The sequence below is a fragment of the Malurus melanocephalus genome, unplaced genomic scaffold, assembly GCF_030028575.1.
Source record: "Malurus melanocephalus ecotype Western Australia unplaced genomic scaffold, MMel_1.1 scaffold_51, whole genome shotgun sequence".
NCBI classification, from domain to species: Eukaryota; Metazoa; Chordata; class Aves; order Passeriformes; family Maluridae; genus Malurus; species Malurus melanocephalus.
In genome coordinates, this window is record NW_026623283.1 from 1,357,394 (window position 1) to 1,375,249 (window position 17,856).

The 17,856-nt window shown below is 39.5% G+C and overlaps 1 protein-coding gene across 5 annotated transcripts in view; it reads right to left on the bottom strand.

Annotated features, from left to right (window-relative positions):
• The window catches only part of HECW1 (HECT, C2 and WW domain containing E3 ubiquitin protein ligase 1), a 250,690-nt gene that overhangs the window by 155,693 nt on the left and 77,141 nt on the right, over positions 1–17,856 (bottom strand). For all 5 annotated transcript variants that reach the window (XM_057365334.1, XM_057365332.1, XM_057365336.1 and 2 more), the window contains one exon: positions 8,775–9,099. In XM_057365334.1, the coding sequence (XP_057221317.1) occupies positions 8,775–9,099 (325 nt within the window). The remainder of the gene's footprint in view (positions 1–8,774; positions 9,100–17,856) is intronic.

Here is a 17,856-nt window from a genome sequence, read left to right on the forward strand (position 1 = left end):
AATGTGGATTGAAATTTCACTCTTAATTCATTTGCCAATTTCTGCTGCAGRCAATGAATATGCTTCAATTTACAGTTAGCATCCCTCCTTCCATAACTTCTTAGGGAGAAGTGCTCTGGAAAACAAGGGCCTAATCCTTCATTGGTGCTGCAAGTTCAATTCGTGATCYAAGAGTTTTGCATATGCTTTTTTAAAGTACATGAACGCTTCCATTCTAATCCCACAAAAATTAGCCCCTTTCCCAGTTAAAGAAAAAAAACATTGGGAGGGAGAAATGTCAACAATGAGTGGAGAAGAGCAATATGAGGAAGACAAGTCAAGAGAAAGACCAAAGGAAAGTAGGGYGATAACCTGTAATAAAATAGGGAGTGAGTTGGCAAAGTTGGAACAATTCTTGTTCACCGAGGGCAGATGATGGCAGCCCTAAGCAAAACTGCTCCAGGAACACAGAAAGGCAGGCATGGTGGATTTAAAACCTGAAGCAGAAAGAATCACACATTAAACCCAGACACTACAGCCAATCTAAAATCAAGGAGTCTCAACTTTCAGCAAAACACTTTGAGTATCTAGCTTACTTTCAGAGCTGCTTATCATCCTTTACCACTGCAGCAGTCTCCAAATTACGGCTGGGAGACAACATTCTCATCTTTCATGACATCAACAACAATTAAAAAAACAAACGACTGACAGTTACAGAGACCCTATTAAATCCTGGCAATGATATGCCTATGGGTTTTCYGAAGGCTCTGGATGAACTGTGGATCCAGTCCTTCCTCACTTGTACCTGGGCTAACCACACTGAGAGTTTGAGCTCTGTTACTCAAGGGTCTTCACTCTCCTTCCCTGCAACAGTGGAACCTCTGGCTGAAAGCAGAGCTGATGGCAATGGGCTCTATTTTTCCATGGTTCCTTCAGGCGTTTGGGAGCTGTGCTCCAGAACCACTCATCATTCATCTATTTCTCTCCTGTAACCACAAATCTTCTGCTGARAAGGAAGAAAGAATGAGGAGGCAAGGAGTGAACGCTCAGCAATAACAACTTGCAGAGGCTTAAATACCCACAGCAGATGTTAGGTTGCAATGGGATGGGCATCTGTCCAGCATTACTGTGTCATTTGGCTCTGCACATCCTTAGAAGTGTGACTGATAGTACCACACAGCTGTCAGTGCTACTTTAGCCATGGCCATCCCAGCTACAGGCTTCTGCTTTAAAGTTCTTGCACTTCCAGGTTTATTCTTTCCACTGCAGCAGGTGGACCACATCTGGGTCTCAGTGCAGCACCAGCTCTACTTCAGCTATGCTTTGCATGAACTCATTCACAAGAAATGACATCCAGTTCGCACAYAGAACTGAAGATGGGAGAGAGGGAGGAATCCAAACAAGAATGATCCTGGCTACCCCRGTGCATACTGAAAAAGTGAAGATATGTAATGTGTAGTAAGGTACAGCATGGAAGAATTTTGTTTGCTTGTTTCTAATATAAAAACAATTTCAATGCTCTCCCAGTCAGTGGAAGCATCCCCACTGACCGCCATGCAATTTGGAAACTGAGGATTAGGACAAAGCAGTACACCCATGAAATTTGCWAGAAAATTTAAAAATAAGAGATGCTGCAGGCCCATGGCAGTATGAAGACAGGATATGAAGGGACATCAGAAGATCTGAAATGTGAATAAGGATGACATTTTTCCAGGTTAACAATGGTCATTAAATGGGGGGAGGGGGGGAATAATTTGCAGTATTTGAAAAATGGGTTTTACAAAAATATTGAAAGACGTAACAGCAGACAGCAAATTAGATAGCAGCTTGTGATCTGATACAGAAGTAAAAAAACCCAAACAAACCAAACACAACTCAGACGTGTACACTGAAGCAYCACAGTGCAAAGAATCTCTTGAGAATCTGGATTGATTTTATCTAAAAAATGGTATTCAGTTATAAACTTATTACAAAGTGGAAGATTTCTAGTGAAGAAAAAAATGCCTTTAGGGCTGAGGAGAACAATGGATGAGAAAGATTACAAAAGCTAAATGCATACACAGTCATTACAGTAGTTGTGGAATGCAGCAYGGGCATATTCCAGTGTTATGAAAAGTGCAATGTAAGTGTTATAAACACTAAGGACTGGGAAGGATTTAGTTCTAAATCAGAAAATTAAGRGAAGAAAAACATATGCTGAACCTTCAAAACCAACATGGCTGGCTTGACAACCTCTCCAAAACAAATCTTTCTGCTACAAGCCTTATCCTGCCAAGAATTTTATGTCTGTTCTGTCCACTGTTTGCACCATGATTGATTCTGTCTAGTGAATGGTGTGAATGTGCTGCATGGAATATGCTCCTTCTGAAGAACTGAGGCCAAAACCTGGGGTTTTGGTGCATCAATATCCCCCACTGATTTCTTCAGAAATATTTTAGTAGATGATCACRACTGACTCCATTGTAAGTCTCAGCTATACAGTTATATGGGCCATCCTTGCACAGCATAGAGGCAGTTTTACCCACGGCCATAAGGACCCTAGAAATCACTGAGAAGGTACGGCACTGCAGTACTCCCTGTCTGCATTGTTTCCCCCTCCTGACACTCAGCAGGAATAGTTGAAGTGGGAAACTCTTTTCTACCCATTCACCTAGAACGATGTTCATAMTATCTGTTATTTAATGGAGAAGTAATACATGAAAATGGGAATCTTTTGGCATACAGTAAACACCWCTAYCACATRCTGAATACATTTAAGGAAAAGAACYGGCAGYCTGCAAGCTTCTTTACCATTGTTCCCTAAAAGACCATAAAGCACACCAGCACTACGCTAACCACTCTGCACAAGTTTTTTGGTGCATTGCTATTAACCACATTAACACAAATGATWGAGCTGAACCTTGGAAGCACTGAAAGGGAGGATGTGTCAGAAGCCATACCTGTTGGGTATATTCAGAAACCCTTACATTTAAGTATTGACTGTATCTGCTTGTGAAGGGATGAATCAGATGAAAACTACAACTGTGTTCACATCACACTTGGTGCTTCTGGAAACGGCATATCCAGGTTTTGTCTGGCTGAAGTGGTGCACTGGATACAGAGCTGGGAAAGGCAAAAGGTGACTCAGCCTGGTAAGTTACTGTCACTGGAGCGAAGAGAAGACAGCTGAAGGCGAGCCAGGTTGGAACAAGGAACTGATATCGCTGCACTAATACATCTGCCAAGGCCTGTGATACTTGCTCCTCTGACACTTTTTGTTCCTGAAATAAATAATGGTGTGCCTARTGAAAGCTGCCTGGCCACTGAGCACCTCGTTGATGTTTTACAGAGGGAGTAGAATTGCATGTGTCCAACAAACTTTAACTTGCTGAGGCGATCACAGCCAGCCATGGTTGCCATCCCCAGCCTGGAGAGACTCAACCACAAGAGGACCTAYTGAGGAGGAGCCCTAGGACCACAGWAGGATTGTCTTCCAAAGGTCTTAAMAGAAATATGGRTAAGCCCAGGACAAAACAAATTCAAAKATAAACAAAATTCACTCTAAGCAGTCACATTGTGAAGAGTTTTGTTTTATGGATGGCTGTAACTGAAGCAGAGGTAGAGCAATCATCCAAACATAGACAGAGAGTACCTAAATCGGGGATTAGACCCATAACAAAGACATCCACAACTTGCAGCCTTATATGGACATTGCTGTTTCTAACACTTTACATCTCTGCTGGCAACATTAACACTTTCTTCTTGCAAGTATTGGATATTTGGTAAAATAACTGCACAAACAAGTTCTGGTCCAAATCTGACAGCAGGAAAAATGTACATTTTTCCACTCGTCAATACAGCAACACAGGCCATCTAAGTCTAAAATCATGCTGAAGAGTGTTTAAACAAATGTTTAAATGTCTACTAACCAATAGCTATAAGATTTTTCAGGTTGTGGTGAACTGCCTTTTTGGGGGAGAAATAATACCACAGGATGAAACAGGAGGAAAAAAGTTTTAAAGCTAAACTCCAGTCACTAATCAGGTGAAGACATTTCTACTTATATAAATTTGAGAGAAATTACTCTCAAAAAAGCCCAATATGGACAAGAAATTGGACCCTACAAGATTYGTGTATGAGGAAATTTTTAATACATAGCCTTTAATAATGTTTTGCTTTCATATAAGGAAATGTTGAAAGAAAGCAAGCCTACTTCAYCTGGGTTAAAAAAAGTATGTTAGCCCTGATAAGCCCCTAACATTAGTGTGCACAGACATCGGAGCAAATGATGTTTTCAAAAGTCTGCTTTAAACATTTCCCATTAGCTCCTTTACATCAGATATGGAGGTGATGACAGAAGTGAAATCTTGTAGCAGCTAAATGCCACTGCAGTAATTATAAGATAGCTCTTTATCTACAGGCAGCTGCCAGCAGTTCAYATTAATTTATCTAAAGGAGCTTCATACTACAGAAAACAGCAATAGCAAATGAAATAAGAGAGAAAGAGAGAGCAGTGAGATAAACAACTACAGCTGCCTCACAGTAGCCACTAAATGAGAGTCCTTACTTAAAAAAAGATATCCTCTCTTCATTATTCATAACTTCGTTTAAATTTCTTTTTTTTCCCCAGTGGGCCTTTTCTTTACAAATACCTTTTCTGCAAAAAAAACTTAACATGCCAGACACTTTAAAATAGCAATAGAGCTTTGTTATGTTCAAATTTCTTAGAGAACTTTTTGAGTTTTTACACATGTTTTTGATTGTGGATCTGTTTCTGAAAAACTGCTGAATGTTCATAAGACTATAGTTCTCTTGAGGGAAGATAAATGCACATTTCAGATGAGTTGTTAGAGAAGAGAAAGGTTCCTCTGCATTGCTCAGAGCTGACAATATATATGAGGGGAAATTAGAACATCTCTAGAGTTCAGGCTTAGCAGGAATGAAATGTAATTCCTATTCYGGAAGGCACAGTATGTCTTAAACACTCAGAAATGCTTGTTTTCCCAATTTTTTTTGTCATCTTTCCAAAGCTAATCTTAAAATGCACTGAAGTAATAACATCTATATTTTAAGAGAGTCAACATTTACTATTCTCCCTTCAACTAAAGAGTTTTTCTGTGGCCCTTCATCAAAATCATGTATATGTGCATGGATGTTTTCAGGAAGCTTCAGGGTAATACTGTTTTTTTTTTTTTCCCATGAGACACATGATCACCATTTTTACACTATTTTATGAGACTGACTGGCTGCCTAGTCCATTTCCTGAGACCATGAGCAATTGTTACTTATCAGTGCTAAATCTAGCTCTCACCTGCTTCTGCAAAGACTCCTTTGTTTCCCAGCTGGCTACCTTAAGGAATGCAAAAATGGACTGAAGGGGAGAAAACCAGGTATATTGTGATAAAAGGACCTGTGGCTCTTCACATGAGGAGCAAGCGGACAAAATTTCCACCCACAGAGGACTCCCTCAATTCCTCTTTTTAGGCTACTTTAACTTTAGAATAGTACCCCAAAACATCCCACAGTATGAAACATATGAGCTACATAATTTTTGCTCTTTTTTTTCTTTTTTGAAACATTTTATATCATCTCTACTTCTCCAAACTTGGAATACTTGGAATTATTCTGAAGTCGGCAGGTTTGGTATAATCACATTTTTAGTGATAGTAGAGGTGATGAAAACAGAGTAAATTTTACGCATTTCAAAAACCAAACCTCATATAGAATTGTTTGAAGATATTTCCTAGAATACTACAGTGGCAATGATTAAGCTCCTACAATGTTCTGCTTCTGTATAGTCCCTTCCTGGGATACTCCCACCAGACAAATAACAAATACCAACTCCAACACTCCCAACACCAAAGCTTAAAGAAAATTCACAACACACTGCAGATACCCTAAGGATCTAAATAATTTCCCATGTTCTCATGACTCTCCACAATACTATACAACACTACATTCAAACCTTTCAGCTCCAAWTTCACCAACCCAAACAATCACAGAAAGGACTGGGCTATATCCATAAACTGGATTAAGACAAACACTAGGGTGACCAGCAGCATCACAATAGTTAACAGAGATGCCATTCAAGTGATAAYAACAGGCTTCAACACTAATCCTCTCCTGAGCAAACTGAAAAAAAAGCTCAGTTTCTTTGGTTCTCTTGTTCCAGTCTGGCTGGTAACTCAAAACATAGTTATAGATCAGTTTACATTGTGAAGGTCATACCCACAAGGCCAGGAATATTCCCTCTCTGAACAGGAGTCATAAAACCTGTGCAAATGCAGAAACAAATCTAAGCCATTAGGGATGCCTGGATCTCCCATCCCTATGGACTGGTCACAAACAGAAGGCACAAGTGTTTTATTTCAGGTCAGAAGGGTACTTTTTACTGACCCTTCCAACTGTCCCTACTTTGTCACCATGAGACCATGCTGTCATATAGCCACATGAACTCGATTCTGTCCTGAAGAAACTAAACTGAAAGATGTACTATAGCAACTYAAGGGCATTCAGTTTGCCAGACTGWAACTRTTCTATGTCAAGTGCCTCAAGCCTCTGAAAACCGCTTTCATCAGATGTTTGCTTCTACAGACCCAGTACTACTGGTTCATCCTACTTCATAAACATGGATACAGCCACAGCACCAGTTACCTTCGTAGATTCKGAGTGTTTTCCATGTCAAACTAACACTAAAACCCAAGTGATCTTCACAGTCTTCCATGTTCTTTAAAGGGAACTAAAACCAAAGCACATCTTACATGAGATTTGCAGGGGGGGCAGGAGTAGGAGAGGGGAAGGGGAAAGTAAAAAGGGAATGAGGGATGCTGCTRTCTGCTATTTCCTCAGTTATTTAGAGTGGAAACCTGAGAAGCTGATGACAAAAARCCTTCAAAGACATCAAGGGTCAGCCATTGGTTTACTGGGGACTGGACACACTACTCATTTTTCATCTGGTAGCAGCGCTCCTTGGAACAAGCCATTGATTATTGTCATAAACAACAGGCATTCAGTCAGCAGGGGCAAGCATACACTTGCACMTGTAATCTACTCGGGTGTCTGGGGCAATGTATCTGTTTGATATGGTAAATTAAGCAGGAGAACCACGGTGTGTTCTTATTTTGCCCGGTTAAATCTCTATGTAATCATGCTGCTGATAAAAAAAAAAAAAATTAGCATGTCTTCATAGCCCTGGATGCAATGTCTGAGCGGTGAAACCTGGCTGAACAAGTTCAGTCAGCGTGAATCAGCCCTATGCACTTTCTGTTGACTTTGGTCTACCAGAAGGAAAGCTCTGCCTCTATCTGCTGAGGCAACAATTCATGAGTTGCCTGCACTGCTGCAGAATAGGCTTACAGTATTTCTTAGTGCCCAGTATGGGGGGCTGCTGTGTCTTCTCATCTATTCCAGTAAAAAAACTCCACTTCAAACTTAACTGTAAACACAAGTAATTTTCTGTAAAGGCCAACAAACCAGACTGATTTCAAGGCAACTCTTTTAAATCCAGTCTCTGTTTATTTCCTAAAAGATTAAAATTTCAGAAGCCTATATTCAGAAGTTTTATTTTCAAAGACTAAAATTTCAGACGCCTATATTCAGAAGTTTTATTTTCAAAGCAAGACATTTTATGAGGTTACTCACAGGAACAAGTACTGTAGCTTGGCTTACTGTAGCCTCTACTCCTTTCCCTCTAGGTCCTAAATAGCCACCCTTGTGTAGCCCTTTATACAATCTCTTCAATATCCTGAACTTATTTTTCAATTCCTAATACCTKGCCAGCATAGTTTTTCTACATGCTCAGACCTACTATCCAGCACTTTCTCAAATATCCCTATGTCACCAACACCTGTGTTCCTATTTTTTTTTTCGGTATGTGATTCCAAGCCACTTGGTTTCACCTACTAAAGCACTTAAATAACAGCCTGCTCCAAAAGCCCATATCACAACATCAAATCCTTTGTCTGGTTTTGGTTCACCATCAGGGCAAGATGAAACAGTGTTAATAGAGCRAAAACATCTGCTTAGTGCTAGGCATACCTTCCAAATAGAGAAGGGAAGTGATTTACCAATATTTCCCTTTGTGGGGCACAATTTCTTTACAAAGTCACAGGTTTTCAAGAAATATTTAAGAACTTTGTAAGACCCCTAATATCCAGAGAAATRTATCTGAAACTGATTCACCATGTTCAAGATTTACCAGAGAGCAAAGAGTTAACAAAAACTCCAGTCTTGGCAGCAGGACTATTTCCATAGGAACCAAACCAGGTTAAAAAAAGAAGTGAAATAATCAGATAAAAGAGGCTTGAAACCATTTCTTAGTRCTCTTATGTGGGGCTGGGTTTACTAGATGGAGTTGCCAAAAATATGCTAATATACATGGCTCAATATCACTTCCAATACACAATAAAAGGAAAAAAAAAGCAAAACTTTCTGGGATAAGTCCAGACTGTCTCAGTCTATAATTATTGCTCATATAAAAATATCATGTGGCTATAGAGAAAAAGGCAATCTCACAAGGTTTTTAAATGACTCATATTCTTGACTTGTAAAACCTCTCATCTGTCACAGATTACTCAAGGACTCTCAAGAGGAAACCCTGAAAATATTATACTGTCTTGATATAGGAGGTATTTTCCCAACATCCAAATGACTTTAAAATGAATTTATCTTGAAATGTCAAGAAATCATCAACATAAAACCTTCTGGTATCTTTGCTGAAGAAAAAGTGAGCACAAGAACTGCAACTAGCAACTCAGGAGCAGAAAAAATTCTTGTAATATATAAACCCATGTTAAGACTACATTTCAGAGACTTACCTATGAGATACATGCCAATCCAGTCCCCTGCATCCACTTCCTCTTTTATATCCCAGTATATCACTAGGTCCTGCGAATGCCCGATGGAGTAGTAGGAGCTGCTGACCATCAGGGTGGACCGGCTGTCTGAAGTGACAAGGTCTGTGTCACTGGTAGACCTAGGAATGGTGACCGTCTCATGGGAATTGTTCCTGATGTCCACGTTATGGAACTGATCAGGGTTATAGCTGTATCTGAGAGGCTCTTTGCACCGGCGCCGATTTTGTGAGTTCCTAGACGGAGATGCCATGGCTGCCAGGCCCAGGAACCTGTTTTGGTACAGATTCTATGAAGAAACAAAGAAAGGATAGTATTTACAGCATTATTCATTTTGCAGTGATATCAGAGCTCAGGAAAAGCAGTAAGCTATAACAAGAAAGTAGCAGATCTTTCTCCATTTGTCATTGCGAAAAAGAGACACAAAAAGGGGCAGCAGAAACAGTGCTAACTCAGCTCCTATTCTGTAACTTTTGCCATGAGCAAGCTTTGCACCACCAAGATCAGCCACAGCTGGCCATGTGCGGAAATTAGTAGGAGTTGGCTTCCTCCATGTTAACGCACACACTCAGACACAAACATCACACATCAAAATGCCAGAGAGCCACCCTCCTTTAACATCACAAGACCATCTTTGCACTTTTGAAACCTGGAGTTAAGTGCTAGCCCCGGAAATTCTTGTAACAYTTGCAGAGGAATCCTTAAGGCACAGTCACCCTAGAGACCATATTCTATCTGGAGAGACCAGTTTAGTAGTAAGAGCTCTTCCTCCCTGCTGGGTATCTGAAGAGTGAGCACCATGCAAACGGAGTTAAAAATACAGAAATAGAGATGTCTTCACAAAAGCATAAATACAAACTAAGTGTTGCAATGTCCCTCTGTACATCTGATAGCTACCAATGCTATGGTGAAATAGCTCTGATCTGGTTTTTGCAGCAGGTTGTGAGACACTAAGCACTCCTGCTCAGGTAGGAATTTGTGAATGCATCAGACATTTAATGGGAATTGAGAAGGTTACTGCAGAGTAGTCATCATCCTAGCAGTTGAAAAATATTTTAATTTCAACCTACGCTTCCTCAAGGCAAAATGAGTGCCTTGTACAAAATGCGTCTTGGTGCACGAGTTAAGAGCTTTTGTGAGCTGGCAGATGGAGAACGCTTAAGTTATGACTGGGTTAAATTCTGMTTTGAAGACATTCTCTGATACTGATCAAAATACTGGTTATTCCTTACTTCTGTAATGCTTGTTTTTCCCATTTTTCTTCCAAGCTTTCCCTCTTCTCTCCCTGCAGCTCTGCTTTCAATCACTCAGCTTTTCATTATTCATCAGCCTTCCATTATCCGTCTGTTGCCAACCATGCTGTCAAGTCTTTTAGATACAAAACCAGACAGCTTTCCAGTATGCTATAAAATGCTATTCACATGATCAGAAGTCAAATCATCCTTTTGAACTCAAACAAATTAAGTGTCTAAAAATCATAGCTCCTCTGTCCAGCCAAGCAGTTATTTAACACTGGCTTTATTAAGGCTATGGCAGCACAGAAGAACAGTAAGTCCTGAAAAAAAAACCTCAAATATTTTCTTTAGTAATAGTCTTTTGGGGGGAATAATGAAGAGACCCATCATTGTATCATGGGATTCTGATGCACAAAAACTGTACAGTGAACAAAAAAATTCAGCTGGCATGTTTGCACCCCTAGAATATGCTTAGCAAACACTGCCCGACAATGATTGCAATCCGCTGACCCAAATCCTCACTTACTGCATTAAACAGGGTTTATAAGCAAAAATAGCTCTAGTGAGAATGCCACACCTTATAGTAAGTGCTGCAAGACTGAAGCCAATAATGCAAAAGGTATTTTTTCCTTTACTAGAGGTAGAGGAATAGAAGGAGGAAGGAAACAAGGAAGTGGGGAAAAGAAGTACATGGTTCTGCATTTGCTGTGCATCTCATCACATCTTTGCTGTTTCTTTTCTAACATGTATTCARTGTTTGGAAAGAGAGTTCACAGTATAAAGACCAAAATCCCATGTAAACAGAAAATGCTTTTTTTATCAAGAAAGATGCTGTGAACATTTTCTAATTTGGGACGCACAAGCGGGCACACAAACTTATCACGCTCTAGTCAGTATTTTAAAATTGATGTTAGTTTCTGTCACTTAGCAAAGAAGGCATTTGCTGTCACAACAGTATCTTACATAACTAGAATTGGTTTTATAATTGTGAGATATCAATGTAACAAACTTGGAAGTTCACTCTTTTGGATTAGTCTCTATCATTAACATTGGTTCCTTTGCTCCCAGCACTACCCAAAAGCTACTTCAGTTCAAAGGCAGACATTTTATTTCTGGTGACAAATTACTCCAGGGAGTAGTGGTCCTGCAGATACTTTCAGTTTTTAATGTTAATGGACGTAGACTATTAATTAACTGCATACCTTAAAATTAAATTAGACTTAAACATGCATTTTTTCAGCTTCAGCATGACTTTAAGCAGTTTTAATGAAAATGATAAATTTATCAGTATGTTTTAATTCTCTAAGTTCCTGTTTTCCTGTATGTTGTGGAACARAGGGCATAATTTTAAAGCAACCCAGAAGGCCAAATTCTCCACAAATCCAAGTCTCTTGTATTTTGAGAAAATCCTTTAACTGGAAAAAAAAAAAACCCAAATGAATGAAACAATAGTCACACATAATTATCTGGTTTAAGTAATGACATCAAAATACAAGCACGGCTGTATGAGTAAGTTGAAAAGAGGTAAAATAGTTAAATGAGGTAAAATAGTTATTCCAGATTTTATGACCAGCTTTTCATGTTTTCCATGTATCTATCTAAAGCCCCCAAGCCAYGGTGATAAGAGTCCCAGCTACAGTGAGACACTTAAAAAACCGCAAAGACATCCTCTTGGTATCTTGTGAAAGCAATCTGATTCACCACAGATACATATAACAAAAATTCTATGTTTTTAGGGGTGTTAGATTATTATTTATTCAATCCTTTTGTAGAGATGTGTACACTACACACACTACACTGAACACTCGTTTCTAATATAGAGTATAAATTATAAAGCAAGAACAAAAAGAGGCCAAATGTTGATTGTCAACACAAACAAGCACCTCTTCATTCCTGCCTCAAAAGAGTGACAATACAGTTGCTTCTACAGTCAGTCCTTCCAGGGGAGTTTCCACGCAGGGACTCTGCACAAAATGACCCCAAGGCTTCACTTTCCCACTCACTCCCCTCACCACTCATTTTCAAAGAGCTCTGGAAAGTTTTGTCTCTTAAGAGCTATCAGTTACATGAAAGTCCTACCCAAAATCAGATATTTGAAGAATTACCTGTGGGCAGCACTTTGCCTCTTATTTRTCTCACTTAGTACATCTAATGCAAACACCAGAAGTTTAATTGAAGATATTTTTTTCCTCCCAAATAAATTCCAACTGCCTAATAAATTCCAATTACCTAACAGGGAGAGTAGGAAGGAGCAGCCTAAAGGAAATGACAGATGAGATCTGATTGTAAAGAAAATTTACTTCAAAAATATACACATAGAAAACCTGTGATCAGTAAATACTAAGAAATAAAAAAAAATCACCCTTTCTTCTCACATTCTCTCCCCTTCTCACTCACACTTCTTTCCCAATTGCTGTTTGGCATTCAGAAAGCAGAGAGCTGTTGTCACCAGTGCCTTTTCCTTCATCACCTGAAAAAACTTTACTACCAATGGTACTTGTCTTTTTCTCTGAGACAAGAAGAATTCTGGCTGAGACGATTCACACCATTATTGCTAGCTGAATTTCACCACAGGATTTAGACCTGCCATGGAAGCTACCCTGGAAGTCTGTAGAGCTTAATATTAGGGATTTTTTTTTTTATTTATTTGGGATTACTTTATATCATGCTAGAAAAGTCCATCATGCTTTAGCAAAAAGAGAGAGATCTTAGCTAAACATCTGYAAGGATCCAGCTCTGCTCTCTGTCAGACAATTAAGAGCTGTCTTCCAGAAACTTGGACGGATACCATTGAAACACAGCCCAGCACTGGAGTCCTGACAGATTAAGAAATAGAAGAGAACAAGGTGASAATATTAGCCACCAAGACAGTGGGCTCAAAGTATTCACTCAGATGTCTGCAAGCATCATCACAACCCAAATTTCAAAGGCAAGTACTGAGAAAGGCAATGAGATTGCTTTCTGTGATGGGAAGCTTGGGACACAGCACATTTATCCATCTGAAAATTGAATATGGCACTAGTCAAGTCTGATATCATAAGCAAATSAGGTGTGGAGCCAGTCTCTTGGTTGCTCCACCACAGATTAAGGCTCTCCTGACAAGCTTTTAGCCTTCATTTTCAAGGCTTATATGTTTTGCAAAGACAACAGTGAGCTAAGACAATTTTCAAAAATTAAATTTAAAAATAAAGTATTAGGGCAGTCTGGTAAAAGTGATAAATTATCACAGCAGAAGTATTTGGACCAGCTTTCCAAAATATAAGATCATGTGCATCAACAAGGATATTGTACTAACAGAAATGTAAGGTGGAAACAGTCCGTATGAAAGTTTTAATTGACCGGATAAGAGACAATCTAAAAAAAGTTTAAAAAACTTAGTCATAGTCCAGGTGTGAATACCCAGGGCAAAATCCTGAGGCTGGGCCAGAAAGATGAGTAGGAAAACAACACTGCCTAAAGTCATTGAAAGATGATGTGATGGGAATCTACAAGCAAGAGCTTTGAAACAGACCTTTAACTTGAAGGTGAGGCTACCAAAAGGGCTTTCAGTATGTAAAACTGTTTTATTAGAGCTTAAATTATAATTGCATAAGTTCTGAAGGACAGCAAACTCATCTCTTGCATGGAAGAGTAAAAGAACTGTGTGAAAGCAAAAATATATGATAATGAATCTAGCTGCTGCTCCCTACAGGGCAGGAGTTTCCCCTCCAGCCTTGTTCTCAAACCAGCAAAGTGAAGTCTTTCCTCAGAGCAAATTCTCACTTTCCATAGCCCTGAATGCTTATTGCAGGATCTGCTTYTTGCTCTTTCCAGCAACCTTCTCATCTCCACTTCCACCGCAGGCTTGCTATGGAGGCATCGTTTCCCCATCTGCTCTCCCSATCCATAGCCCTGAGGGCCCCTTAGTTGCCATCACTCCGCCACTTTCAGAGAAGCTAAACTATCCCTCTGTCAAACTCTGGAGCAGGAAAAGGTAATTTAAATACTCTGATTTCCTCCTTTCTGCCTGGGGACAGAGCCCACTGTGCACATGGTACCTGCACAGCAACTCAACCAAGAGAACATTTGCATTTCCCATCACTGCAGGCACAATACAATTGACTATAYAAAATGCAAGGCAATGCAGAGGTAGGAAGGAACACAGTCCAAAAGTAAGCTGTAATCAAGGCTACGGCTTCTGCTATCATAACCTTCTCCCATGAACCTACTGCCACCTAYCTCAGATATTTACCTATCATCCTGTGAGAAAAATCCCTTTGGACATTTGAATTTTGGGAGAATCACTAGTATAATACTTAGGAAAAAAAAATCTTTTAAAAGCATAGCTTTACAGCCAAATCCAGTATACAAGGGCTTAGAGCGAAAAATGCCATGCAAAGCGTTCTCCATACCATCCAGTATCTGACTTGCTGTAAGGATAAAACCCAACACAAAAGTCATGAAGCTAGGGTTTGGAGAATACCATGAAGCCAAAGGCTTTGGAGAGCACAGAGAACTTTGTATCATCGGTCCCTTTATTTTAGAGGCACAGGAGTGGCTTCTTAGTGCTCCAAAGAAATCATTTAATAGCCCAAGGGAGCTGCAGGCTTACATGGTCTACTGACAACCTTTTCCCTGTGACATTACAGAGCACAAAGATCAAACTGTTGCTCTTGGAAAGCTGAAAATGTTTCAGAGGAATGCATGCCATGGAAACACCAGAGAACTACTTTAAAAGCATTTGTCTCAATGCTGCACATCTATACCACAATACATATATATATCTACACCAATAATGAACACTAATTGGAAATCAAAGCCATTATACATCAGCAGCGGGGCAAATGGATGTTATTAGGCAGTTCATGTTTTCATTTTCTGACCTTTGTGCATTTCCAGTCCAGCTGTACTGCTCTGTTAAAGTATCCTCTTACATTTAACTTCACTTCAGTGATGTGCAAATCAGTGCACAAATTAGAATCAAAATGAAAGAGCTGGCCTCAGAGTCAACCCAGCAAGGTTGCAAAAGCACAATTAAGAGCAGTCCATACTCTCTGAAAGCACTTAAACAATCTCCTGGGGACAAGAAGAAAAAAGCTGGAATATGGGGCAATGATTGGAGGGAAATTATTGGGGTTCAGAAAAAGGAAGAAAATGAATAATGCTTTTTTCTTCCCTGTCTGAAAGTACTACAAAAGACTATTGTCTGATGAACCCAAGAGAGTGTGCTAAAAGACACACACATCACATTAAGGTTTGTACTCCTCTAAGTATATGAACCAAACAAGTATCTGAAAAACAACACTAAAAAAAGACATTTTACCAGTTTTACATGAGCATACTCCAAATTTCTACACTTTAAGTCTAGCTAAGAGCAATTAATAATCTTACATTCAAGACATTTTCATTGAGTCAGTGATAATCCATTCACCATTCACTACATAAAGCATTAGGAAGTTTCTGCAGTGGAATGCAACTAAGTACAAAATTAATTTCTTATTTTCTGTTAAATCGGTAGCAGCAAAAACAGTCTTGTCTCAGCAGTTTGGCACAGCAGGGAATAAGGAACAGCCATCAGACTTACCTGTTACAGAAAAAAGATCTGAAAACACCGCCAGTATTATTAAAGGACATATTCAGGTACRCACAAACAGGTAAATATGCAATATGGCCTGTATATAGAATCTCAAAATGATAATTGCAACGAAATAATAAAGGAGTCAACATCATCATATCTTCAACCAAGATAACATTATTTAAGTTCACTCTGTTCTTTCCACACTACAAAATATAAGAAATAAGCTTAGAACCTGCTCATATGCTACTATCAAATACTCCAAAGTCCACAATGCTCACCYTTGTTCATGCTTCATGATGCACATAATAGGAAATTTATATTTTTTACTTGGTTGGTTTTAAACACCAGCAAGGAAGTGCTGCACCAGTACCACACAGAGGAAGGACAGTGACATCCTCTCAACAGGTGCAAGATGAAGTATTTCTACATAGCACAACTCACCCCCTCTTAACAAGCCTCCTCATGTCTGTGAAGGCCAGAGTGGACTACACCAGATTCACAGACACACAAGTCCCAGCGACTGTGATGCCAAAGACTAAAAAACCTCAATTCTTCATCTTTTTAAAGCCAAGGACAAAATTTATGGACAACAATCATGGCAGGAAGAAAACCAAACATACAGTATACCAGGYACTAATACTGGTTTAATCCACGTTCTAAAGTAAAAAAGCATCCCTCTAAAAAGAGGAYTGTCTAGAAAAGCCTGTATGCCCCACAGTGGTCTGTTTAAGAATCATCACCACATTTATGACGCCCACTGCAAGGCTGGACTCTGCTGGCCTCCCAGGAATGCTGCTTACTCCAAGGGGCTTTCAGGAAGGARGTTAAGAACAGGAATGCTCTGCTCTGCTACAGGCTAAGAACACTGTTGCTCTTCTGTGTGGTGATCCATTGATATTCTGCTGAGAAGCYCAGACCATACTGGATGTCCCGTTTTGAGCTCTGCAGAGCACATCGTAAGAGGCAGCTGTTACCTGATGGATTTTTGCAACCAGTGGCTTCGGTTCTTCAAGTACTTGGTTCATGAAAAAGATCAATGTCTACAGAGGCCTAGATCCATTCCACTCAAGTTCTGAGTACTCAGGCCACCCAATTTAGAAATGCAAGACTCCCTGAGTACTCAGAGGGGTGAGACAGGCTCGTCATGAAAATGACTGAGACCCAGGTAAGGTGTTCCCAGACAGAATTCAGCTCCGCCTCTCTTTATCCATTTTTAAGGAGTCAATGGCTGTTGGAATCCTAGGTCAGGTATATTGGCTTAGGTAGGAAGGAATCAGACCTCTCAAGCTGTAAAATTGTGTATTATACAAAGGTAAGTGGGCAAAGCACTCCTGAGGGCAGCAGAAAATGTGTATCCTCAGTACATTAATGGATGCAAAATAGAATTAGAAGAGAAATTAAAAAAAAAAACCCATACTAAACTACTATCTGATTATCTAGGAATAGTCTGATTTTCTAGACAACTATAAAATTGCCAAGGGTACATCGAGAGAAAGTCAGAGCACAGAAAATAAAATACTTAGTATAGTGTATGCACTCTATGYACAGATCTTTTAGCAAATGTAATACCGGTAAATATAGCAGAGGTTTACAGGAAAAGCTGTGAAGACATTCTGCACRATTTAAAAGACTAACAATAAAATGATGTACAGTAAATATGAGTTGCAGAAAGRTATCCAGTAATGTACACTGTTTCCCAGAACTGTCAGGTGTAGTAATTTCTCAGTCACTGCTCAGAAGCAGTCTGACATTTCCCATTACTCTCCCCCAAAGTTCAGTGACTGGAGGAGTCTTTTTTTKSMRRAWKKWMYYYTWAAWTTCTTATGCTACRTGAGAGTTAYAAAAATCCTRCATTCTCTACTWTRAAGACTGTATTATACCTTCCACTAAGACAACTGTTTCGCTAGAAAACAAGCCTTGTGTGATGTCTGTAGCGTATATTGCTACCAGACACAGGAAGAAAAGACTTGTTTAATGTATTACACAGGTGTCAGGCATAGCTTATTATGTATAAAACATACACATACAAAAAAGGCAACAGAAAGCAACTGAGCACAGATATCAAAAGAGAGGTTTTAATATTAACCTCCCTTCAGACACAAATATAAATCTTTGCAAACGAAAGGATCATGTGCATATGTATCAAAGGATTTATCCTGCAGATCTCTGCTTGCAGCATTCCCACCACCCACACTTCCCTCTTTGCCTAGACACTTGTGTGCAGCACAAGTGGAGCCATGCACACACCACAAGA